This window comes from Rousettus aegyptiacus, unplaced genomic scaffold (genome assembly GCF_014176215.1).
Source record: "Rousettus aegyptiacus isolate mRouAeg1 unplaced genomic scaffold, mRouAeg1.p scaffold_m13_p_7, whole genome shotgun sequence".
Lineage (NCBI taxonomy): Eukaryota > Metazoa > Chordata > Mammalia > Chiroptera > Pteropodidae > Rousettus > Rousettus aegyptiacus.
Window position 1 is genome coordinate 44,034,517 of NW_023416310.1, and position 26,974 is coordinate 44,061,490.

The following is a 26,974-nucleotide window of genomic DNA, read 5'->3' on the forward strand; positions in this document are numbered from 1 at the left end:
AATTACATCTGCAAATACCCTATTTCCAAATAAGATCACGTTCTAAGGTACTGAGAGTTAGGACTTCTTTTGGGGGAACACAACTCAAGCTATAACAAGAATGTTAATAGAAATTACTCAGAAAAGAATTCCATGGTCAAATAAATTTGGGAAACACAAGATTAAACACCATTACAATAGGATTCTCTAGGGTAGTAGTTTGGGAGCATCTTTAATTTCTTAATCTGAAGGGAAGCCACCAAGCAGGGACTGTAACATACAATTTCTCAAACATGCTTGAGTATGGGTTTCTTTTCTTTTCTTTTTTTTTTTTACAAGCCTACGTTAGGGTTAGCATTCTGTGTGACACATGGTTCTCAGGCCGATGGGAGGCAACAGCCACATGGTGAGGTCCCTCCCTACTTTTCTGGTTTTGCCTCTTACCTACTGTGTCACCTTGAGACAACTGCTTTTTTTTCTGATCACGAGCTTCCTAATGTCTAAGATAGATACAATAATTTGCTTTCCCCTATGTGTTCATTGTAAGGACCATGGTAAGTGAGGCAGGCTGAAACACACCTCACAGAGTACCTGGCACAGAAAGAGGTAGTCATTTAATTGTAGTTACCTTTGGTTTGGTAACCAGATGATTCTGAATTCCTTGGCATTTTTGTAAGGCATTTAAAAAATCTCAAGAATAATTCCTAAGCAAGGACAATTTCCACCAATAAGTTTTTCTTGTTTATTTTTCTCTTCCTTTTTCTGTTTTCTTTTTCTTTTCTTTTTTTCTTTTTCTTTTCAGGAGAATGATTTTCTTTATGATAATCAGAATTGACCTTGGTTAAATATTCAACCCAACTATACTTTTCATAAATTTCCAACATTAGAAAAATATGGGGTATTTCTCTCTGCAGTTCCTTATTCTGATCTTCTACCCCAGTAAGGGGAAGAGGATGTGATCATACGATAGACAGCAGACGGGAAATTGTGAAAGGGACCTCTGCATAGAAAAGCAGCCCACAACTGTCTCTGCTCTCAGAGGAGGTGAGCTTCTGAGACAACCGACTTGTCTGAGAGTGGACCTGGCCGTGTGTTTGTCCACCCGACATGGAACCAAAGCGGATCAGGGAGGGCTACCTTGTGAAAAGGGTAAGTAGAAGGGCCACCTACAAAGGTGTCACTGGAAATAGGGTAGGGGAGGATTGGAGTCCAGCTTTACACTCTACTCACTCTTAGGAATGTTTAATGCTGAACTTATTGGTTTGAACTAGGAGAACATTGCAGTATGTAGAATGTTTAGGGGGAAGCCAATATAGGTACCACTGCATTCTGGTTTTTAAAGGAGAACTGATCCAACTCAGGCATCAGCACAGCTTGATCTTGTGGGACTGAGAACTCCAGGCTGCAGGGTCTAGAAGATGGGGACCTAAGAAAAATCCCTCATGATTTACAGTATCCTTTTCACACATGCCTTCTATGCTAGAAGATTCAAACTCTTCTGCTATAGAGGTTACTTGAAGAGACTATTCATTTTTTATTTAAATTCCACTCCTTTTTTTTTTATTATTTGAGGGGAGAAAGAAAATGATTAAAGATGAGTTGTATAATAATACAGTAATCATAGCTTATTTCTTGGACTTTCTTCTAAGAATTGGTGCACTAAAAACGTTATCTTTTTTAAGAGGCTGAAGTCTCTTCATTCACAATTCTTAATGAATTTATATAATGTGCCATTAAGGTAGTAGGTAGTTGTGCCATTTTAAAGACTGGAAAATGGGGGCACAAATACACTAAAAAATACTTAGTCTCATTAGTGTGCCATCAGGAAATTGAATTTTGTTAGCATTGTTGGTTTTTCTTCTGATGGTGGGAGTATGCCCTGTCACTGTGAAACTCCCCAGGGCGTTGAGTTCACACACAGGGTTTGTAGGCATCCTGTGGGCAACACCTATATAAATAAGTACACTCATACTGATCCAAGTGACCTAAGCGAGTCAGAAATGAACTGAATTCAGCACATTTCTTCAGATGCCCAGCTTTTTAACTGAATAAATGTCTACTGTGACTGTGTTTTATGCTGTTTGTTGGTTTAACATTTTAGCCAAAACATTCTACTTATAAAGAGGTTAAACAGCACTCATTGCTGCCTGATTCTGTTTTGATTTCAAGTTGGAAGTGACCTTAGATCATCTGGCTTCCTTCCTTCACTCATTAACGGAAGAGGAACTTGAGATCAGGAAGCTGGGTAACTGCCCAAGGTCATATGGCTGGGACAATATTGGGGCAGAAACCCACTCTCTTGCGTTCTGGGTTTCTGACTTGTAGCACTGAGCTCTGTCCAGTATCCTAGGGTTTTCTTCTGGTAAATTTTATTTAAGTCAGGGTTTGTAATGAACCTATGGTAATGAGAGGTATGGATGGGTGCTGGAGAAGAAATAAGCCCTAGGCTGATATTCTCTCTAGCTGGAGTTATTTTGAAACATCCTTTGGAAAAGACACATATATGTATGCAGAGGTGTATGTAGATTCCTTGCAATAGGCACCAATACTCTTTTTGAGAACCCATAATAGTTAATGTTGATTTGTTTCTTTCCTGAGCACTTGGGTTCATATCCTGAGAAGAGCAGGTAAATGGAAACATCTTCTGCAAAGGTTATTATCATTATTATTTTTAACAACTTGAACATCTTCTGACAAAATTGTTCTTATTTTGTTTATCCATATTTTAAACTCCATAAATTACAAAAAATAAAAGACAAAATTTCTAATATGTGAGGCTGACCTACTAGAAAATGGGGAAGAAAGAGGGAGAATTGTCAAGACTTAAATTAATAAACAGCTTTTACTCAGTGAGAGTAATTCTTTTAGATCATGGCTTGTAAAAGCCAATCTAGAAAATGTAAATAGAAAAAAACATGGTGAAATTTTATAGTGATATTTCCACAGTTTCATCTTCCATAATTCTTGCATTTTATTTAGGACATTTTGAACACTCCTTGTTGAAATGTATTAAGAGTCCTTAATTTGTTATTTAAAGAAATGCTTTGTTCAGAAGCATTCCCTTTATTGGCAGCAGAACTACACCTGAAGCCAGAACTTCCCAGTAAGGGGCTAAAATTTTTAACTTCTTTAGATGTTAAGATGTTAAGTTTCTTTCAGATACTTCATATATGTGGGTTTAAAACTATAAATGGCAGGAACCTAGCACACGGTAGGTGCTACATAAATGAAAGTAATTATTAATATTAGTGTTGATACACACTTCAAAATATAGGGGTCTTCTCCTAGATCATGGGGACATATCCTGGTTCCTGGGCTGGTTGCCAAGTTAATACTGAAGAAAGGACCAAGAAAATCTTCTGACAAGGCCGTGATTATCTTCCACTATGGTTTTGATGTTAAAGCATAACAGACAGTAATACCTGACTTTCCCTCCAAGAACCTTTTTCTTATGCTGTTTCAAACACCTGGGTCCTCATAAGGAATATCGTTCTCTTTATTTTTGTTTTTTGAAGTAATAAAGATCTTTTGGATGTAAAAAATATAACATTAGAAAACTCTAGTGCAAGGATTTTGTCAAGTCCGAAATCTTGGGGTCAAGTAGTCAATGGCATTGACTATAAAATGTTTCTGCTTTTCTCCCATGCAAGAGAACTGTCCACATTTCACAATTTATGTTTTCCTCGTTGCCCTCCCTAAGATCTTTAAATAGAAATGATGGTTAACAGCAGGAGGGAAAATACATGGTTCTGTCATTTTGCCTCAGTTTTGCTATTTTTGACTTAAAGAAAAAGAGCACTCAGAGTCTACCATGTAGCAGTCAGCTGCTGCGTGAGCGCTATTTCATTCAGTCCTAACCACCTTATGCAATAGTATCCTTATCCCCATTTTACAGATAAAAAAATGAGGCCCAGCAAGAGTAAGTGATACTGGTGAGAGGATGACTTGGGATTCAAACCCAGGCTTTTCTAACAGCAAAGCCCACTGTCTTATTGATTCCATATAGCATTCTCAAAGGCAGGCTTACCCAAGCCAGAGAAAAAGAGTCAGATAAATTTACCAGAGCCAGAGTGGGGCCTGGACAAATTGTATTGGGGGTAAGCTTGGGTTTTATGACTTCACCCTCTCTCTCTCTCTTTCTTTCTTTCTTTCTTTCTTTCTTTCTTTCTTTCTTTCTTTCTTTCTTTCTTTCTTTCTTTCTTAGGAGTTATTGCCAGTGAATAATCATTAATATCTTTTGGAAGTCCTACTGATTTAAATATGTTTATAATCAAAAAAAGGAAGAGGAGCAGGTTACACAAGCAAGAATCCGGAGTCCACTGAGTCATGTCTTGAACCAACCTAATTCCTAGAGATTTATGGAGCAAACTGTTGTTGACAGTTTGGCAACAAGTTCAGCAGGTGCTTCATGCAGCAGGACAGACTCAAATTGTGGCTCAGGGATCTGGGTGGCCTGGGAGGCTGGGAGAAAACACAGGAGTCAGGGCGCCCAAGGACAAGTGGTTCGGGTGGGAAAGAAAAGGGCCTGCAGAGAGCTGCAGTAGAAGAAGGCAAGCCTGCAGTGAAGGAGAACAGGAGTCAGGCATCTCGGCCCAGGACTTCTCTTGTACAGCTGCCTTGTCTTCGGGACACAATACCATAAAATAGTCCCCAGCAATCTGCACCCCCATCTATTTACAATCATCATAATAACTAACACATATGGTGCTCACCTTCAGCAGGGACAAATATAAGCATTTAATGCATTAATGTGCTTAATACTACCCTATAAAGTGGGTACAGTTATTAGCCTTACTTGACAGATGAGGAAACTAAGGCACAGAGAGACAAAGAGGATTGCTGAAGGTAACACAGCTATTAAGTGGCAGAGCTGGGCTGGAACCCAGCTGTGTGGCCCCAGTGTCACAGAGAGCTGTGCCTGACCACATTACAGGGGGCTCTCTTGGGCTTGTATTGCAGTGATTTTCTTTTTTGAAGCACTGTTGTTGTGATGGGTGGTACTTGGAAGAACCTTATGCCAGAATGACATCACAGAATTGCTTACAAAACTGTGTAATCTTATGTGTCTATTTGGTAACCACTTTTGAGCACCTGCAGTGAGCTAGCCAGTGTGTTAAGACTTTTAAGTGTATTATCTCATTTAATCTTTACAACAATGGGAAATAGGTACAATATTGTCTTCATTTTTCAGGTGAGAAGACTAATGTTTGGGAAAATTAAGTAACTTAGTTTATAGCCACACAGCCTGGAAGAGGCAAAGTCGAGTTTGAACCCAAATTCCTAAGATGCCAAGAAATCATGTGGTTAAGAAATTGGTGCCTTTTCTCTACTGCTTACCAAGTTTTTATTGAGAAATTATCCAACCTGAAAAAATAGATACTACTGAATAGATTAATTTCCTTGCCTTCAAAGTATTTAAGTAGGCACAGAATGACCATTTATCTGGGATGTTAGACAAGTGATTGCATGGATCAGTTTGGAAAACTAGAAGAAACAATTTATGATGCAGCAGAAATAAGGACTTAATTTAATGCAATACCAACTTAAAACAACATTCTCCATGAGTGTGGGAGAATGGACGATACTAACTCACACTTCTGCTTTAGTTAGATATGTAGTTTTGACTATAATGTAATTTTCCTATGAGTTCCAGCTATACGCCAACATATGAAAGGAGAAGTGTGAGGGAAAGGGGAAGTTAAAAGAAGTGTCTCCACTCCGTGGGAGGTGCCTAGGAGGGGTTCTAAACACCAAAATAAAGTTGCCCCAACCCTCAGCAGTGAGTTGTGGCTCCTTTCGGCGTAGCTGCTCATACACAGGAAGGCATGCCTCAGTTTGTGCACTTATCACACTGAACTGAAGTGTTCTACCAAGGTCACTCTCTCCCCCGTTAGACTGTGAACCTTTTGAAAGCAGAGATTGTGTCCCAACACCTAGGCCACTGTCTTAAGTACAGGAGGTGCTTTATTGGTATTTGTTGCATGAACATGTCTCAAGAAACTTGCTAAAATAGACTCACAGAAACTCAGGAATCAGGGGTCCATATTGTAGTAACTTTTAATGTAGTAAAAATTTCCAGTGGGGTATTCATTTTTAGATGATCATGTTAAATATGTGTTTTGAGTTATTTATTTTTGGCCTGCAGGATGGACCCAGGGTCAGCAGGGATATCTAGAAATTGAAGATTAAAGGAATAGTAGGGACAACAGGCTTTTTACAATAGATACATAGACTCTGAATGGAATGTAGAATGGAATGTTAAGTTTTGAAATAGGTATTTAATTGAGCGTCCCACCTGTGGTCTGCAGTTTTTTGCTATTTTGTTAACAAGCATGCTTAATGCTTCTTGTATTAGGAAACTCACTAATTTAACTTTCTCCTTTAAGTTATACAGGAAACTGTTCCCCGACCGCAATCCCTCCCCCCAAAACTTCCACCTACTGGATGTCAATCTATGACAATGTTTCATATCTTTGAAGACAGTCCTCATTTGTTCTGCCTGTGTCTTTTCGGGCTAAAACCTAGTCAGTTCCTTCAACAATTTCCAAAGAGATGCAATCTTGTTACTATCCTTTGAACAGGCTCTGGTTTGCCTGCAGTTCTGAGGTTTCCTGAACTTTAGGTCATTTTTCAGGTGCACCTGATACGCACAGAATTACAAGGGTTAGGTAGTACTTATTAAGTGCTTACTATGTTCTAGGTACTGCCCTAAGCAATTTACCTGGATTATTTTATTTAATCTTCCAATAACCTAAGAAGTTGATAGTAGCATTATCCCCATTTGCCAGATGTAGAAAGTGAGGTATAAAAACTTGCCTGAAGTCACATTGCTAGAATGTGGCAGAGTTGAGATTTGAGCCTGGGCCCTTCAGCTCTGGACCTCATGGTCACCGATTGGTTATGCTCCAAATAAGGTCAGAATGTTACTTTCCTCACTTTAGACTTTATGCGTCTATTTATAGAGCCTACAGAGACCTTAGTTGTTTTTCACAGCCTACACCAAACTGTTGATTCATACAATTCTTTTTCTCCAAATCTTCACCAATACATTTTATAAATCTTAAGAAAAAACTTCTTAAAATTTTTTTTATCTCATTTAATTTTAATTTGCATTTCTTTGAATGCTGTTGAGGCAGTACATTTTTGTGTTTATTGAGTCTGAGCATTTCTCCTTTTGGGAATGGCTGGTTTATATTGTTTGCCCATATAAAAAATTGAGAGTGTTTGTACGTTTCTTACTGATTCTAAAGAGTATAAAAAACATATTAAGGATATTAATCTTTAATTATATGATAATATGCTACAAATATTCACATATTTTAATTTGCAAGGTTTTTTTTAATGTACTGAAGTTTAATTTTTATATGGTCGGCTATCTTTGGTGTCGTGCAATGTCAGACTCTTACGTACTAAGCTATACCAGGCCCATGATGATGAACAGTTATTCACTGGGGAACTTTAACGAACCTGACTCCACATCTAAAACCCACCTATTGTGACAAGTAGTTGTATAGGTTTTGGTCTAAAATGGGAAAAAGTAGACATATGCTATGTGTGTGTATATATACACACACACACACACACACACACACACACATACACACACACATACATATTTATATATATTTATATATATATATAAAATTAAACCATATGACTTTATGAGGTTATACGTATAGCTAGTTAAGTTGCCTAAGAAAATTGATTTAGATTCCAGAATTACTCAAAGATACGTAAGAACCAAAACAAAGGTGGTATCTGAGAGGTTGTAGAAAGAGCTAAAATTGAGAATGAGGAGATCTGGATTCCAGTTTCACATTTACTGGTCAGGTGCACTAGGCCCTGGACATTCCATGGTCACACTGCCAGGTTTGCTCTTGGTTGAGTACCAAGAAGGTTGGAGACAGAAAGTGGTAAGTAAATGTAGGGGTCGTTGAGAGGAGGTGCTGTCAGTTCACTGCAGTGAGAAGCTGGTGGCTATGGTAATGGGAGAGAGAGAGAGAGAGAGAGAGAGAGAGAGAGATCATTCATAATTTCATCATCCTAACCCAACTAACCACTACCAAGCCTGGAAGAGTTTCTACTTTATAAGCAATTTCTTGTTTTACAGAGTATCGGTTTCCTCAATGCATAATGACCTGAAATTCAAATGACACATCCTCTTCCGAGTGAGCTGAGAGCCACATAAGGCTACATTTGAATTAGGAAAGCACAAACTCATTTTGGCTCAACTCAGTTGGCTCTGGTGTAGCTTTACTGTAATTGTCCACGGGAGGAATGCTGTGCTGGCTGACCTCTCCCAATTTATCCCAATCTTAAGCCTTGAGTGACTGTGGCAGTTATTAATCTCTGATAGGCCTGAGGTAGAATATAAAATTTAAGAATCGAAAAGCATTTTAGCTATCATTTAGCCCAACTTCCTAGTCCTAGCTCTCTGACTGTATCTTTTATTATTTTCAGTTATTTTTGTTTTTTATTAAATAGATTTGTCCCTGTATTTCTCTAAAAGTATATATAGTCAAAATTTTGACATATAGTAGTATCATGTGTTGGTCGCTTATTAATGTTCCTAATTATTTTGAAAAATTTCAAACGCACAGAGAAACAAGAAAATAGTATGACTATCCATGAACTCTTTACCTAGATTAATCAGTTAACACCTGGCCACATTTGCTTTATTGCTCCCTATCTCTGTATGTCTATATAAACACACACACATACTTTTATGCTCAAATATTTGGAGAATAAATGTTAGACATCATGCTATCTAATTCCCACATACTTCAACGTATATCTTCTAAGAATTACTTTTCCAACTTGGTGTACCATCTTGCCTTCCTACCATCTTACATGGGAATTCCCATTACTATCGTTGCCAAGTCTTGCTCTTCTTAATAGTTTTAAATTTTAGATATTGTAATGAGTGTGCAGAGATATTTCATTGTGATTTTAACACGCATTTCCCTGATGAATAATGATGTTTAACATGTTTTCGGAGCCTTTTTGGATAACCTCTTTAATGAAATTCCTCTTCCAGTCTTTCGCCCTTTTGAAAAATAATTTTTTTGTATTTTTATTACTGAGTTTCAGGACCTCTTTATATTCTGGATATGAGTTTCTCTCAGAAACTCATTAAAATGATTTCATGTATTGGCTTAGTATGTGACCTTAGCCTTTTTTTTTTTAGAAAGGGAAATAATCTAGTGTTAGTCTGGATAGTTATTCTGCCTATGCAGAAAAGAGATAGTGTTCGAATTTAAAAAAATTTTTTTTTAGTGACTGAAATAAAGAAAGCACTAGGACAAGTCCCACAAGTATATATTCTCTTTGTATAAATAGACTTCCTTTTGGGCAACTGGGTCTTTATATGGAGACTCTTTGTATTTTAAAATAAACAGCAGGATCTGCTGGGGACTGGATGATAATTCTATTTTGTGGTAGTCATGACAAGGTGACCTCATGGGTTCAATGATGAGAGGCAAAGAACCCTATTTCCTTCCTTTTTCAAAGCCCACTCAAAATCTAGAAAAGAAAGAACAACTTTCTTGACCTAGTCAGAAAGGTTAATTTATTTGTACAGTGGCAGTTGACATTAACCCAAACTGGAAACTTTTTCAGTAAGGGTTTTCCAAAAGCTACATCGATGTGCATGGCAGCATTTTGGTATCCCAAGCCATTTTGCAAGAGATTGTCACACAAGTCTGCTCTCTGAGTTTCTTCTTGACATTCTTATTCAGATGAAATCTAATTAGACCACAGGATGAGAGTCACTGCAGCTAGCACGCCACCATTTATGGCCTCCATGTCTGCCATTAACATAGCTTTTGGATCATAGAGCTATGTGAGTCCAGCCTTGGGCATCAACTACTACTCCGTCTGAGTTGACACGAGATAGAATCTACTTGCCATCCCTGGGTTTAAATAAACACAACAGGCAGAGTTGGGAAAAGAAAATAAGCCCTAGAAAGCCAGCCTTAAGTGCACAAGAGGAGTAGAGATCCACACCATATTCCTCTGGTAGTGGCCCATAAGAGGCTTATGGGCTAATTGTAGAAGTGTATACAGTTTATCTTAGAAAAAGTTTTTAAAGTTCCAGCAAAATGGCAATCCCCTTCTCCCCCGAAGGATGCTTTACCAGCAGCCTTGTCACACAAAGCTAGGTGATTTGCAAAGTCCTGCACCATTATAGGATAGTTTTAGAACACATTGTTACACAGCTCTTTTTGTTGTCATTACAGGGGAGTGTGTTCAACACCTGGAAACCCATGTGGGTTGTATTGTTAGAAGATGGAATTGAATTCTATAAGAAAAAAAGTGACAGCAGCCCCAAAGGAATGATTCCCTTGAAAGGAAGCACTCTGACTAGCCCTTGTCAGGACTTCAGCAAAAGGATGGTGAGTTGACATCATTAGCTGCGATGAACACCTCGCCAGGCACTAACCTTTGAGCCTGTGCATAGCCTATCATGTGAATGGTGTTCCCTGGGGCAGTCCCTCTCACCACCACCCACATTCCACTTTGGACATTTGGGTGTCTCTCGGCCAAGCATCATAGAACAAGGTGGGCTCAACAGCTATGCTTCTTGAAATGAATTATCCCTAATGGAATGTGTTTTGATTTTTAGTTTGTGTTTAAGATCACTACAAACAAACAGCAGGACCACTTCTTCCAGGCAGCCTTCCTGGAAGAGAGAGATGGTTGGGTTCGGGACATTAAGAAGGCCATTAAATGCATTGAAGGAGGCCAGAAGTTTGCGAGGAAATCCACCAGGAGATCCATTCGACTGCCACAAACCATTGATTTAGGGTAACTTCCTGTGTTTACTTCCTTCTGCCATCTTCCTTCCGCCACCCCATCCCACCTTTGAGGAAATCTTGTAACAGTTCCGGTGCCAAGGTTTGCTTTAGTCATCTCTGAAAGCTGTAGCCACTCTTCCAGGTTGATACTGGCATTTGGTGTACTAAGATGTTTTTCTGGATCTGAGGGAGTGATCATGCTTTTCTGAGACCTAGCAGTTAAGGAGAAAGGCTAATGGAGTATACATTCTCTCATTTTGGGTAACCTTGGCAGAGGAAGAGAGGGCGGTGAGAGAGAATAAAAAGAGAGAGAGAGAGAGAGAGAGAGAGAGAGAGAGAGAGAGAGAGAGAATGAACCATATAGATAGAGACGGAGAGATAGAGATAACTTATCATTTCATTTATGAAGTAACTGTAATAAGCTAGTATTGAAAGAAAGCTTCAGTATCTCCAGGTAGGCAGGAAATGTCAGGGACTATGCATACAAGTGTGTGAGGTTTCAAGTTCAAGAGCACACATTCACAGTCAACACAGACCAGACAAGGCGAACACCCATCCTGGGTGGAAGTCATTTGTATCCTGGCCTGGTTTAATGTCCTCTGATGTTGGCTGCCTTGGAATTGCAGATGATGGCTGTTGTCTAAACACTTTTAGGAGCTCACAGGTGAATTCAGCCTCTGATATCAGTTGAGAGTAGGCTTCCTTCCTTCCTGCATGTTTCACATCTTCTCCTATTACATGGACCTTTTTCTCTGTGAGTCTCTTTGCCTCTTGATAGTTTTGCTTTTATGCTGAGCATACCCTGAAACAAGAGCCTTGCCAAGAAAAATTCCATGTTAGCTGCTTAAAATGTCCAACAAGGGTTCTTTTTACAAAATGAGGGGAGTCCCTGAGAGGAACTGAAAAAAAAAAACAAACAAAAAAAACTCCTTCTGCAAGCCTAACACAGACTTGGCATGTCACAAGAGTTTGATAAAGTCTGCACATTGAGCTTGGTGAGACTGGGCACCTTCTCTTGCTAGGAAAGATTTTGGGTAGAGACCCAAGAGGAAGTGCCTCATCTAGCTGCAGCTCATGGCTAGAGTTATCAAGTGACCACATTTCTGGCTATGGCTGTCGGAGTTAAGTGGGAATGATGCTTGTTGCTGTGTGGAGCCGCAGACTTCATGAAGCAGCCTTCTGTTTGGTTGCGTGCAATATCTCTGATCAGGCTATCTTCAGTTTATTACTTCGAGGACAAAAATGAGAACTCATAATTTTTAGAATAAAAGATAAGTTTAGTCAAAACATTCACTTTCTAGGAGGCAAGTGCCTACACCAGATAGTATCCTGAGAGACACTTAAAAGACTGAGACATGAGAATTGAGGGACCTTAGAGATCTAGAATGTGTATGGAAAATTGGCCCTGAGAACCTTTAATCTTTGCCACCTACCTGGGGGCAGCTCTATTTTGGGTACCAGGAGTTAAATCAACAAAGAGCTTAATGAATTTAAGAAATAATAAGCATCTTTCTAGTACATTTTATTGAATGCTATCCAGGCCACAAAGTTATGCAAATATGACTATGCCCTTTAACTATTTATAATCTGATGGAGAGATTAGGTATGAGGTCACCTGGAGGAGGTGGAAGCTTGTGCTCATGGCCAACCTCTCCAGGGTGGACTCTCTGAGAGGACTCACCATTCTGAAATGCTCCCTACTCATCTCTCTCTTTCTATCTTTGTGCAGTGCTCTATATTTGTCCATGAAAGATAATGAAAAAGGAATAAAAGAACTAAACCTCGAGAAGGACAAGAAGCTTTTTAATCACTGCTTCACAGGTAAAAGGCCTTGTGGGTCTGAAATGGGGCCACTGGGGAAGGCCAGATGAAGTTCTTGCTCAGCCTAATGTGAGCAGTGGGGGTGTGGAGCATGGTGCGTGGGGTGTGGTGGGTGGGTGGTGTCATAGAACGCAGACTGCTGATGTGAAAATTGAACTTCCTCAGCATGGAAACAGAAAGAAGGGTAGATAAGAACTTCGTTGTTCAATATATAGTTTTGGGAATTCTAGTTATATCAATCAAAAGATCATTTTTTTCCACAAATAAATGGTGTTATGTTAAAAGAGACACAGAATTGAATAAAATGGTAAACAGGAATTAAGATGCAATGCAAGATATAAGCAACAATACTAGGGATGTCTGAGGCTGAGCAAAGTCAGGCTTTAAGTGTTATGAGTTTAGGTAAATGGTGTAGTAGTTAAAAAACATGTTCTTTGGGGCCTGTCTTGATTCAAACCCTGGCTCTGCAACTTACTAGCTGTAAAACCTCAGGTCAAAACCTTAGCCTCTCTTTGCTTCACTTTTATTTATAAAATAAGGATAACCATGGCACATCTATTTTATAGGCTTCCTATAATGTGCTTAGAACAGTGCTTGACTTACACTAAAGACTATTGGTGCAAGTTCTCAATGTGGTTTATAATTAAGAGGTCACAAGTCTGACAGACAATCAATTCTGTGAGTTCAGGAAGGAGAAAGTACTCAGAGATGAATAGGAGGTGCTGCCTAAGTTTGACCTTGAAAGATACATAGAATTTCACTAAATATTTGTGAGAAGGAATGCTGATGAGGGGGCGAGCGGAGAGGACAATGAGGACCAAGTTAGGGGACAGAGAGATGCAGGATATACACACAGGAAAAGAAAACGATCAGCGTGATCGGGCTGGTGGTTCATTGGGGCAAAATAGGATGTGTAGTTTGGGACTAAATTTGTCGAATGCCAGGCATGTCTTGATTATGGTGACAAGAGAGATCAAGGGAGAAAAACTCTGAGAAGAAACAACAGATGTAGAATTAGTCACCAGGTAATGCATGGAAACTGTCCAGGTCCAGGCCAGGAAGGGGGAGAGGTAGAGGGTGTGATCTCAGCTAACAGTGTAGTATCCCATGGGAATTCAGCATCAGAGAGTTAAGGTAGATGGCCATTAACATCAGAAAAGATTGGGCTAAGATTTGGGGTGAAGATACCAGGGCTGGGCAGTGATGAGGGAAACCCAACAAGAGCAAGGCAGAGCCTTCATTCTAGCAGGACTGAGGTCACCAAGATAGAGCCTGGGACGAAGGGAACATGGTGGAGACAGGGATGGGGTTCCCTGTGAAGATCTGGGCACAAGGTCCAGGCCAGACTTATTTCCTGCGCAATGTGTTACTGAGTCCCAGAATATTGGGCTAGAACTTCTTCAGTCCTCCCCAATGAAGGACGGGATGGGTTCTAGAAATCAGATGGGGTCCAGCCTTCATGTATGATCAGGTGGTGTCAGCAGAGACACATGTGTATAGCAGAGACTGGGACCTGGGTACTGCTGACATGTGATGGAGGACTTTGAATGTTAGCTGATAAGGAAACTACACTGAAGTTGTCTTCCAAGCTTCAGCATGCCTGGCTGAACAAGCATGGAGTCTGGGGTTAGAACACTGCAGCGAAGTTCCACTGCAGTTTTAACACAGGCCTAAGATTACTTAAGTTCTCTGAGCCTTAATTTTCTCATCCTGAAAATGCGATCTGCGATTATTGCCTTACCTCTTTCACAGGGTCTCTGCGAGGATTAAAAGCAGAAATACAGTATTAATTATTTTATCCTTCTAGAGAAAGAAAAGGAGGCAAAGCCTTTCATATATGAAATTCATGAAGGTTCACTAACCAACCGCTTTCACTCCTGTTTCAAGGATGGCTCATTTTGCTACTCTCTCAGATGACCTGGGACCTGAGGCCTGTTATGTTGGCTCCCTGGTTGGCTACGTTTGTAAAGAATATGTTGTTTTTAATACAAAGCTTTCCTGTGGCCTGCTAATAATCCAATTGAGGGGTCAATTTTATTTTATTCCTTTTTTAAATCTCTCTTGAGGCAGAATGTTGATTAAATGACTTCTCAAGTTTCCTGCTAGACCCTGCAAAAAAGGTGTGACATTCGGTGCAAGTGTTATCAACAAATTTTAATTTAGGACGTACATATCTGACCGTGTTATTTCCTGCCTAGAAATTTGCAGTGGCTCCCCATTGTCAGAATTCCTGATGCGCCATTAAGCTTTCCCGGCTCACTCTGTGCCTTCCTTTCCCTCTTGTCTCTTCTTGCCTTCTTGTCACTGACTCCTCCCCCTTGATCCCAGAATGGGCTGTTTCATTCCTGTGTGCATCTGTTCACGCTGCTGCTCCCCTCAGCCTGTGCTGGTTCCTCTCAGCTTCTGCCTCATGTGCTTGGCAAAAAATTTACTCATTTTAAAGGCCCAGTGTCACTTCCTCTGTAAAGCTTTTCCTGTTAGTGTGTCCAGAGTCCCCTTCCCCCAACCACCCCTTCCATACCTTCCTGCAGGTTTGACCCAATAGCTCCACTGTATTGACCCATAGTATAGCAGTTGTGATAGCAATTACTTATCACCCATCTCTCCTTTTTAGATTCCCTAAGTGAGTCTCCCCAATACCCATCACAGCACCTAGTAGGTGCTAAATAAATGTTTGTTAATGGGGTAAATGAGTGGAGTAGTAAAAACTGTTTCTATGACACATATAGATTTTTCTTCCCCTCAAGACTTAACATGGTTCTTTTTGTTTCTAGGTATCTAGCCTACTGATTTTGTTTGTTTCTTTTTGGAATAACAGGGAAAAATAAGACAAGTCAGACATGTGAGTGCTCTGGAGCTTTCCAGAAGTGACTGTCAGTGATTCGTTCTTTGATTAAGCGAGTTAACCTTCCCTCTGACGCCCCCATCCAGGTAACTGTGTCATCGACTGGCTGGTTTCCAACCAGTCTGTTCGGAATCGCCAGGAAGGCCTCATGATCGCCTCCTCACTGCTGAACGAAGGCTACCTGCAACCTGCTGGAGACCTGTCCAAGAACGCCGTGGATGGAACTGCTGAAAACCCTTTCCTGGACAATCCTGATGCCTTCTACTATTTTGTAAGTGAGAAAAGCTACCTATCTACCCTTCCTGTGATGGGGACTGCCTGGGCAGATTCTAGGAGCTGATTTCAGTTCATATCCGTGTGTGTTAAAGAAAGGCCCAGCCCTACAGAGAGCTGTTACATGTTTCAGACTTGACAGCTGCCCCCCCTCCTCAGTGTCTGCCACATCTAAGTGAATCAATTTAAAGGAAAATATTGTTTACCAGAATAGTTTTCTTTAAATGGACTTTTAAAACTTTACTATATCTATTCTTATAAGCAGTAATTCAGTTATAAAAACCTGTTAGGCCCTCGCACATACCAGGGACTCTCCAAGATGAAGGAGATACAGCAGTTAACAAAACAAAACAAACAAACAAACAAAAAACCAAAAGAAAAACAAATAAACAAAATAACTGGCCGAAAATGCATCCTTTGTGGAGCTCTTTTTCTAGAGGGAGATCCATAAGATCATGATATGCTGGTTGTAGTTTTCCAATTATACATTAAAATACATGACTTTTCATACAAAATGTTTTCATCTGCATTACCTTTCTCAATCGTCTCGTGTACCTCCCATGGTATGCTCACCACAGACTGGGAAACACTATGTTACACAACAATCTTGGGCCACGTGAGAAATCCTGCAACGAGATTTCTAGGGGAATTTTGGCAGTTTTGGTTCTATTTCGTATAAAAGCACAAAAGTTAGCTATTTAAGAGAACAAACCTTTTTTGAAAAATGATGTGGATATCCCAGAGAGAGTTTCATTTCATTTAGGGGGAAGTTTTTCTGTCAGTATATATATTTTTTTCCGGACCTTTAATTTGCATGTTTGTAGCTATTTAAATGTGGGATTCTAAAAATACCCATCACGGTGGCTCCTCTTCCTCTGTATGATTCATTGCTTGCTTATAGTTGAGCAAGTCTTAGTTCCCTCCTGACCTCAGAGAATGAGGATGGATACGTGCTCTTGATCTTCTCAAAGTAGAAGAGGCTGAGTGGCAGAGGTCATAACTGAGCTTGTTTTGTGCAGTGTCTTAGAAGTTAGCCAACTCTACTTTTAAGAATGTGGCCATGAAGTCCCAAGAGAAGGAAGGCTTTGAAGAAAGAAATGTACTGAGCTAGACTTAGAATGTATCTTGGGGAAACCAAGAAAATGAAAGGCTATGACAAGATCACATGAGAAGAAACAAGAGAGGTTGAGCATCTAGAAACAAGACAAAAAGGGAGGGGAAATGAGCTAACCAAGGACAGCCTTTAAGGTTCAGGTTGGGATATGAACCACAGGGGAGGAAAAGAAGGAGCCTACCCCAGCGGCTGGAGGGAAGGGGGAGATGGAGATGGTAAAACTGCAATACACCTAACACTCATAAAATAAGCTTGCCATTTCTTTCCTCATAGCCAGACAGTGGGTTCTTCTGTGAAGAGAATTCCAGTGATGATGACGTTATTCTGAAAGAAGAATTCAGAGGAGTCATTATCAAGCAGGGATGTCTACTGAAGCAGGTGAGTGGCCACCGCTCTTCGCTTCTCACCTTTTCCCCTTACCGGCTTCTTTTTATTTCTAAATCACAAATGGTATTTCATTTGGCCAATAGTCAACTTGCAAATGAAACCCACAGAGAAAAAGATAGACAACTAGCTACGTAAATCATCAAAGTGGCATTAGGTCAAAAGGACTGAGGCAGACAGAGCAGAAGACCCACCTTGAAAAAGAGAAATTCCTCTTTTATCAATATCATGGGAAAAATAGATGTTTCAGGAAAAATATTGACCATTTAATTAGGGGGAGGAAATCAATTGACTAAAAGATGCCATCCAAAAGAAGAAGATATTTCATAATAAAAATACTTCCATTTGCCTATTCCTGCTCCCTACACAGTAACTGGGAAACAGGAATAGGCCACAGCTAGACGAGGAACATTATATACTGTTGAGAACAAGGAAGCATCATTCCAGACTGTGGGTAGGACATGGCGAGACTAAACCTAGTGCATGCATGAGGCCAACTCTGCAGAAGTATCAGCAAACAAAGGGCAAATCCAGTTAGAAGGCATGAGCTCAGTCCTGGGGAGAAGTTGTGTGCAGTTACCAGGTGTCCACAGGTACAGGCCACTGTCAGTCTGGGAGGCAAAGGCTGAAGAACTGAGGAGCTATAGTTAGTGACCATGCCAAGAGGTATAAGAGAATACAAGGGCTGAGGCTAAGTGAGGAAGTTAGGGCCAGCACCTGGTAGAGGAAGAAGCAGCAGAAAGAAATGAGGATATTTAGGGTGAAACCAACTGATACCAGCACATAGTGTCACGGAAAACAAAGCTACTTTATGAGGCTAAGGTTTTGCCTTCCTGGTTGTGCTGTGAGCCATCTTAAAGGCACTGTTCAGTTTATAACAGAGAGAACCTGGTTGCTATAAGGAGTTTTTTGTGCTCTGTCTGTAGGCCCCATGGGCCTGAGAGATTTGACTTATCTCATCATAGAACCCAGAACTTTCAGGGCAAGAGGGGAGAATGAACTTGAGCATGTATTTACACTTGAAAAGAAGGAATTGGGTTAGTTGAAATTAGTTATAGAAATGGATTTTGAGTTTTACTAGGGGAAGTGGGCATTAATGTAGAAAATTTACCTTAACATTAGGTTTTCAGAGAATAGGGTCCTAAGAAATAATACGGTAAGGATCTAGAAAGGATTCACAGGCTATTCTAATAACTTTCATAACAAGGTAACCACTGACTAGATTAAAAGAAAAGCATAGGAGCAGGCCAGCCTCATTCCTGAGTGTGTACTGAAGAAGATGAGGACCAGGAGGAGGCTCGCTTTCCTGTTTTCCTTTGCCTTCCTTTACCCGTCAATAGCTACAATTCAGCCTTAGCTAGCCCAGTTGGTACACATTTTCCTCCTCCAGGGATCTGTTAAAATTGCACTCCAGCCCAATTAAATCGGAGTCATTGGGTTTTTCAGTTTCCCAAGCAATTCCGATGTGTGGCTAAGGCTGAGAACCACAGAGCCTTTTTCTTGAAAGCTAATTTATGCTATTATCAAAACATCACTATTTAAATAGTCATCCTTATAAACCTCCTTTAAACATAAAGAAAACAGAAATCTATGTGTGTTCAGGAATTTTTTTCTTTTAGAATATTCTTTTATTTCCTTCTTGTGGGGTGAAGTAGGGAACAAAAACCTTTTCTGTTTGAATCAACAGCCTCCTTTAATGTTTCCAGTCTCTTAGCTCAGTGGTTTATAACCCTGGTCATATCATAGTCATGTGAGACAATTTAAATAAGTGCCCTCTTCAGGTGCCACAAAAACTAAACCACCCTTGTGTCTACCCCTGGGAGTTAGGGTTAACCTGCATAGAAGGCTAATCATGAAAAAGGACAACTATGTTTCATATATATATAACTATTCCGTTATGACAATAAATAAAATATTTAGTTTTTCAATCACATATAGATTCTTCGGTGGCGAGGGACAATGTGCTATATGTGTTTTTCTCATATCTGCTGCAGAGATCAGCGTTCTTCTTGGTCTATAATGGGCAATAAACGTTTGTAGAGTGAATTAAATCAACTACAGGTAGATGACTTTGACAGATCAGCATTAGTTCTTGGAAATCCCAGGCATGTGTGCATTCCTTAAGATCCTTCAGGAAATACTCATTAAAAGAGAGATGGCCAGACACTGCTTACTAATATCATACTCTTCAATGCATCACATTGTGATGTCATGTTAAAAGGAAAATGGTGGTTAGCCAGAACTGCCTAATTTCACATCCTCCTAATACCTTCCTCTTCCACCGATTCATGAGAACTTCATATTCATTCAATAATTGCTTAAGAGAACATGCTAAGTATATCTGCAGGTCAAGAGGAAGTAGCTGTGGGGCAGAAACGTTTTATGGGAAACAGTAAGGCAAAGAACAGGAATTTATAAAAAGAATTTTAGAAGTTGTTACTTTGCAAAAGCCATCTGGATATGATATTGCAGGATAAAATATTCTCTCTTCTCACATATGACTCTATAGAGTTCCTGGCTCTATCCTTCTGACCAGTAAAAGGCTCTTTAGAGATGAACTCCTTGACCAAATGTTCAGCCAAATAACTTAGACCCATTGTTGAAAGCTCTTTTTAAACTCCTCTGATCTGGCATTATGAAGGAGGTACTGCTTGCTAAAATCATAAATGTTTCATATCCTCCTATACAAGCACAATGAAAAATTTTGGAAAATTTATATATGTGTCTGTCAATATGTAGTGTTTTAGAAACAAAAATATTCTTCATGTTGGCAAGATAGAAAGTGTATATCTTTTAAAATTTTTTTGGCTTCTGGAGTTATTCATTATTTAAATTTTCTGTGGGAAATCATAGAATCAGTTTTACCATAACATTTTTAAAAACTTGACATAAGGTAATTGAAATAACTGGGTAATTCAAGGTGATTAAAAGCAGATATGAAACAGCTTCCATATTCCAGGCACAGTGCTGGTCATTGGTGGACCAAAGACAAACGAGACAAAAATCCCGCCTTCAAAACCCACAGTCTAGACAGTGTCAGTGTTTAATTCTATTGGAAAAGGCCAAATCCTATTTTTCTTTTTTACTGTGTCTGTTACAGCAACTATTTTTTCCCATTTCCTTTGCTGTTACCTGCTGTTCGTCCTTGACAATTTTATGCCTGAATAATTGAAATCATTGTCTAATGACCTATTTTTTTACCTTATTATATTCCCCCTGGCTTATCTTTAACTTAGCCAGCTGGTCCATGTAGTTCGTTGTCACTCCATTAATCTTTCTAAAATGTGACTGTAATCTCTTCCCTTCCAAATCAAAAGCTATCAGCAACACCCCCACCTTTTATTTTCACTACAACCCTTCTCCTTTTCAGCATTGCTTCTGCTATTCCTCATGAACCCTGCCTTCTTTTCAGACTGATCTTATTCATCAATGTCTGAATATGCCTTGTGTGTTCCCACTCATGCTTTTTTGTTATCAATGGTCTTCTCAGTTGGCCTCTTTCTCACTCATCTAACTCCTGTGTGTACCAATGGATAAGTGCAGGTCTTTATGTAATCCACAATTACATATCCCTTGTTTCACTCCTTTGAAATCCACTATCTGTACTAATTATTTGATTTGAACATTTGCTATTGTAAATTTCCAAATAGATTATAAACTCTTAGAAGAGTAGGGCATGTCTTAAATCTCTCTATAGCCTCCAGATTTCCGAACGTAGTACATTGTACGTAGTATTGTCTTATATGATACCAAGCTGGAAGATAACCTTGGAAATAATTTTATTTATTTATTTATTTGGAAATAATTTAATCCATAATTTAATAACATCGGAATTGTTCATTAGTTCTAGTGCTGTCTCCTTGACAAAGATCTGGTTTAGGGCCTCGCTCTCCTGAAGTTAGTGTTTCATCTTTTTTTCTTTTTTCAATTCAGTAAAGACTTATTATGTAGGTGCTATGTGTACAGAGTGCTGCTAAGAACCGTCATTCCTTTTCTTATGTTGATCCTGGATATAGGGGCATAGGAGGAAAAACTGGAAAGTGAGGAAGTTCATCCTGAGAGAAGATCCTGCATACCTGCATTACTATGACCCTGCTGGGGTAAGATCCTGTGGCCGATAAATCCATTCCATTGAAAGAAAGCCTTTACGGCACCGGTTCTTGGGCCTTCCCATGTCCAGTTCTGCCATGTTGATATCCTCCTTCTTGTTCTTCCACCTTTACCTTTTCCTACCCTCTCTTATTACAAAAATTTGAGATCTTAGGTTTTGAGGCCAGCATAAGCTCACATGGAAGAAAATATCACTATATTGTTATTTATCTAGTCAACTCAACACATTTTTTTGTTGTTGTTTCTCCCAATCTGGTATTTTCAGAGGAACTCAGCCAGTGCAATACTTTGCTTTTGGTTTAATACACACACAAAAAAGCAATCATTTCTCTTCTAGGACAACTTGGATGAAAGCATTATTTAAGTCTAGCCATTTGGGCTGTTTAATATCCAGAAGAGGGGGCTTTAACCTCAATAAAATAAGCCAAGTCTAACGCATAAAGACAAGGCCATCTGGGTTGAGTCCTCAGCCTCTGCTTGCAGTTCAGGACTCTTTGATTCCTTCACATGAGGGTTATATTATGGTGTCAGTCACATAGGACCAAAGAGCTCTGAAAACATGCAACTCTTCTTGCGTGGGATGTGGTGATTCAGAGTCTCCACTTCTTCTGTCACTTTCCTCCAGATATGAAGCTCAGTTTGACCTGTTTCTCTTCATCCTGCCTCTCTGGGTAAAGTGAGACTGGGGGTGGGGTGGAGGACCTGGAAGAAGTTTTCTTTAATCTTCTTCTGCTTTTATCTATTTGGGAGTCCGTGTGGCTTTTGTACCAATAGAATCTGATATATCCCTACATTATACTTTGAAAACAACAAAGGACTCCTCTCTTCTATAGGGGGAAGATCCTCTGGGAGCAATTCACTTGAGAGGCTGTGTGGTGACTTCAGTGGAGAGCAACCTGGATGGTAAGAATGAATTTTTGTTTGAGAGAGAAGTGTCCACTCAAACTCCCTCCCCACACCTGGGCATCCTGAGCCTACAGCAATCACTCACTCAACTTTCCAAGCATAAGCATGGATGAATTTCTGTCTGAAAACCTGGGAGAAACCAATAGCTGTTCTCTTCCAACTGCTGCCCTGGCTTTCTGGGCCTTGGGGAGTTAGAGTGGTTTTGTGAATGCTTTGAGTAAATCTTTGATCAATGCTGAGAAGAGTCCTTCATGTCAGAACTGGTTTAAATAGAGAGAATTATTACTTCCTGATGCCTGTAATTGAGCCACGACATTTCTTAATGGGGGCCTTTTACAGACCAGGAAATCTCCCACAACAAAAGGGACATTTGTACAATGAGGCAGTGTGGAGCGGGGAAGGTGCACCTGGGTTATAGTTAAGTCTGTGCTAGTGGTTTAGCAGCACAGATGACCTTCAAGTCACAGATCAGAAATCTATGATTTGGTACATGAAATAATCATGTTGGTGTAGATTGACTTTGCAGGTGCAGGGATGAGTGGTATCACTGTGGAGATGTGGGTTAGACAACCAGATCCTTGTTCCACCTTGTTATTTGGGGATTATGATGTTATAGAGACTCACAGGCAAACACTACAGCTGCAAAAACTTAGATTTTTACTATCCCTAGATCAGCTCACTCCCTTCTTCCCATATTATGTTTTAGTTTGGGGGTAAGCTATACTGGTGGTACTAGCTATGGGTCTGATTATTTGTTTGTTTATTTATTTATTTATAAAGTTAAAAAATAGACTAGTTTCATATCTTGGTTTATATTATGAGCAGAGGAAAGATACTCATTAAATACTATTGGTATGCAAAAGTGAGAAGTTTAATTTGTTTGTAAACTGTAAAAGAAAATGTTTCTCCTCGAGTGTTTCATGTATTTCTTAAACATTTCTTACACACAAACATGACCATACAATGTACCTGTCTATATAAATACTATATATAATTATAAATTAAATATATATGATCCTACAATGATAGTAAGTTTGAAAACCACCTTTTTAATTATCTTAGAACACTCGAAAAATAGAAATTTCATTCATTGCAGAAGGAGGATGAATGAGGTGACATTTCTGGTGCCCATGTCTACTGTCATTCACTTCCTCTTTCACCAGGCAAGAAGAGTGAAGAAGAGAACCTCTTTGAGATCATTACGGCTCATGAAGTTCATTATTTCTTGCAAGCGGCCACTCCCAGCGAGCGCACTGAGTGGATTAAAGCCATCCAGGTGGCCTCCCGGACTGGGAAGTGAGGACACACCTGCAGCTCCTCCTTGCCCTCCTGAGGGAACCCCACGGATAAGCTTGGTCCACGATCTGTTTATTTCTGGAGGCAGAGCAAAGAAAGAGCCCCAGGGTGGGAAATTTTCATCTCGGGGGTTCTGAATGTAATTAACCACATGCCACGTGATGTTCACCTGTACCAAACACATGGCTCGCTGCAATCTCTCTGCCACTCTCTGTGTCCCCTGGGTACACTGCTTAATCTCTCCAGGCCTCAGGTTCCTCTTCTGGAAAACGAAGTGAGTTCCATGAGGTTCTCCCTAGCTTAAACACAAAGCCCTGTGATTTTAATATCCATGGAAGTGAAAGTGTCTCTAGTCATCCAGCTAGTGTCCCTTCTTGGCTAAGTCTTGGCCTTCAGAACCTGAAATGACTCTTCCCTTCAAAACTGTTCCCAGTCTGTACTACAACAACTAGGCATTTGCCTCTCTTGTTCTCTTTCACCACTTTCCCTTGCTCTTGGCTACAAGGTCATGTATCAAAATGAAGGAGACCTCTCTTCTTCCTTCCTCCCTCTATCTAGAAACTCCTTGAGAGGCAATGCTGCAGTGGGGGCTCTTATGCTGAAGTCTTCTTTCACTAACTATAGCCTGGAAAGTTATGTCTTCTGGGAAGAAGAGCCAAGAAAGCCAGGAGTAGCTGAGAGCCTTTCATGCCTCGAAGGCACCCAGTGAAGGCATATTCCACTCCTGCTTGATGCTGATCTGAGAATAGTCTATCTTCATCCCTTTTACGGAACATTTCTCTATCATATATGATAATCAGGATGAGGAACTCCAAATCTTTGAGATAGTTCCATTTGAGTGTTTGCAGAAAAAAGTGGCCATCCAGGTTCCCTTAATGGGTTCTCTCTATGGGTGAGGGGCCTGGGCAGCTGCCTGGCTAATGTGTCCCCCAAACCCTAGCTCCAGGGCACCGGGCCTACACCACAGGTGGGCAGATGGGATGATGAGTTTATACAAAGATAGCACTGAAAGAACTCAAATCTAGCAGAGCAAGTAGAGGTGGCCATCAATAGCATTCAGTGCCTTCCATCCAGTCGATGATACTGTGGCTGTGCCTGAGCTTTAAGCATAAACTGTAGCAACTTTTGCTTGACCTCCGAAGAGCCTCTCAAACCCATTATCAACCAGGGTAATCTGACCTAGTTTCAAACTGGGTACCTGTTCCTAGTTTTTGACTGTGTCCTCTAAAGAGTGATCCCAATCCAAAATTGAGAATGAAAGTGGGTATGTGTGCGGAAGTGTATTTTCCAATTTCAGATTTTTAATTTTAAGGCCCCAGTGAGTAAAAAGGAGTAGAAAATTCTTCCCAATTTTATCTACTCCTCTCTCTCCCTACCCTAATTCCACACAATATCCATAGGGCTATTCCTATTCCCAGACCGTTTGCTCAAAGCCTTACCTTTTCTCTGATTCTTTAGTAAACTGCCTTCTTAGAACACACACAGTAGTTTTTCTACATTCAATGTTAAAAGTATTTATTAATATGAGTACACATTATATTTGAAATAAACATGACCGTGTTTAGTGTCTTTGGTGTGATGACTCTGATGTTTTATCTCCCATAAATGATTCTCCTTTTACACGACCCACTTTCATGTCCTGAGGATAACACCACTTCTACTCTTTTGAGTCATCTCAATGACTTTATGATGTTTTTTAAACAAAGTTAGTCTATTCTAGGGAATAATAAAAATATGGGGGCAATAAAGATAAGGCTGTTGATATATCTTCCTATTCCTTAAAACTATATCTCTAATTTTTGATTTATGGGACCTTGACTATAGTGTTCAGCCAAGCAAAATAATTGATAAATGGTCATTAACTATTAAGGATATGGAAAATTATTTACATTAGGGGAAAATAAATTTCCTACTGAAGGGCTACTATTGTGGTTAAGCAGAATATGCACTTAGCAAATCCAGGGATCACTATCCACATGTAGCCTAGGTGACTCTCACCTAGGGACTTTCATTACATGATCTGCACATTTGTACATAGTGATCTGCAGAGAATTCATAGCATCATTATGACTTCCTAACATGGGCAGTTCTTCCTCGTGGAATGAGGTGTCGCTTTTCAAAGTAGATATTTAGAGTATAGGTGTAGATGTTATGTCTGAACCTCTTTGGGTTAGAAATCATGCACAAGACCTTTTGGGCATAGTCATAGGTAAATCTACATGTGTCTGAGCTCCAGAGTGACAGATATTTCCTTCAGTGACAACATGTGATAAGGAATGTACAAACTGTCAATTCTATTCAAAGAATATTCAAAGCCAAAAAGAGTTTGCTAGGCATTTACCCAGGATTCCAATTTAGATTGGAAAATAAATTGTAAAATATTCAGTTGTGGAAGAAGTAAGAAAGTATACAAAAAGGAGAAAAATGTGTTCTTGCATCACACGACTGACAGCCAGTCAGAAAAATAAAGCACTCAATCTGAAAACTCTTAACACTTTTTTGGGAAAAAAATAAGAGGCATTGTAAGGTTAGACTCTTACATGCAGCTGGAGAATACAATACTGATGTTAGGAAAGATGTTAAGTGTCTCTTGTAGTCACACGTGGACACAGACACACATACTGTGGCTAAGATTCTGCCAGTAGAGGATGACTTTCAAAGTCAGAATGAGGAACTTGCTTAGATTAAAATAACGAACCGCTTCCTGGTGCTTCTTGGTAGACATTTGAGAGAGCTAAACAGAGCATCCACATCATTTCCTTTGGATTTTGTGTAAGCCTATTATAGACAAAACTCTCCCTGCTATCACCTCACAGCAGCCTTCGGGCAAAAAGAAAACCACAGAAGAAAATTCATGAATTCAGGTTCCATTTTGTGTTCTCTGAATAAGGAGTTATAAAACTAAGTAGGGTGGATTAGGAGATTTGGGAGAGGAAAGGGTAGGGGAAAGAGAAAAAACATTAGGAGAAGCTTGTTTAAAAAAATAAACTGAATGTGTAATGATAGTCTTCAGTGATTTTGGCTCAGTTTCAGGGAAGAGGGAAGATAAAATATAGATGCCACTGGAGGAGAGAGACGAAGATGGGAAAAGAGTGTTTATGATGCCACATTTGCTACTTAACTTAGTTTGAGCTGAATTACGTTTCAAAGGAAAAATACACACAAGTGTTTATGGGGAGGTCATGTGATACAGTGGGAGGTGCAGGGGTCCTGGAGCCGGGGACCTGTGAATGAATGCTCAGTCTGTGACTTACTGCATTTGCAACATGTAGGAGTATCTGCTTCTTTATACCTTAAATGAGAATAATAATGTACCCGTCACAGGGCTCTTGTTAGGACTAAATGAAACACTACCTGTAAGTCACCTGGCATGTGTGGGCACTCAACAAATCCCAGTTATCTTTCTTCTGACGCCTCTGTCTTAGAAACCATTTGTGGTAATCCAGGTTT

The 26,974-nt window shown here is 39.8% G+C and overlaps 1 protein-coding gene across 1 annotated transcript; it reads left to right on the forward strand.

The window, feature by feature from the left end:
* Positions 1-949: 949 nt before the first annotated feature.
* Positions 950-25,090, forward strand: PLEK (pleckstrin). Its single transcript, XM_016137875.2, has 9 exons — positions 950-1,128; positions 10,218-10,373; positions 10,604-10,785; positions 12,505-12,596; positions 15,528-15,712; positions 17,102-17,206; positions 21,229-21,312; positions 22,156-22,225; positions 23,392-25,090. Exons 1-9 carry the CDS (start codon positions 1,087-1,089, stop codon positions 23,526-23,528), a joined length of 1,053 nt encoding a protein of 350 aa, XP_015993361.2. The 5' UTR covers positions 950-1,086; the 3' UTR covers positions 23,529-25,090.
* Positions 25,091-26,974: the final 1,884 nt, after the last annotated feature.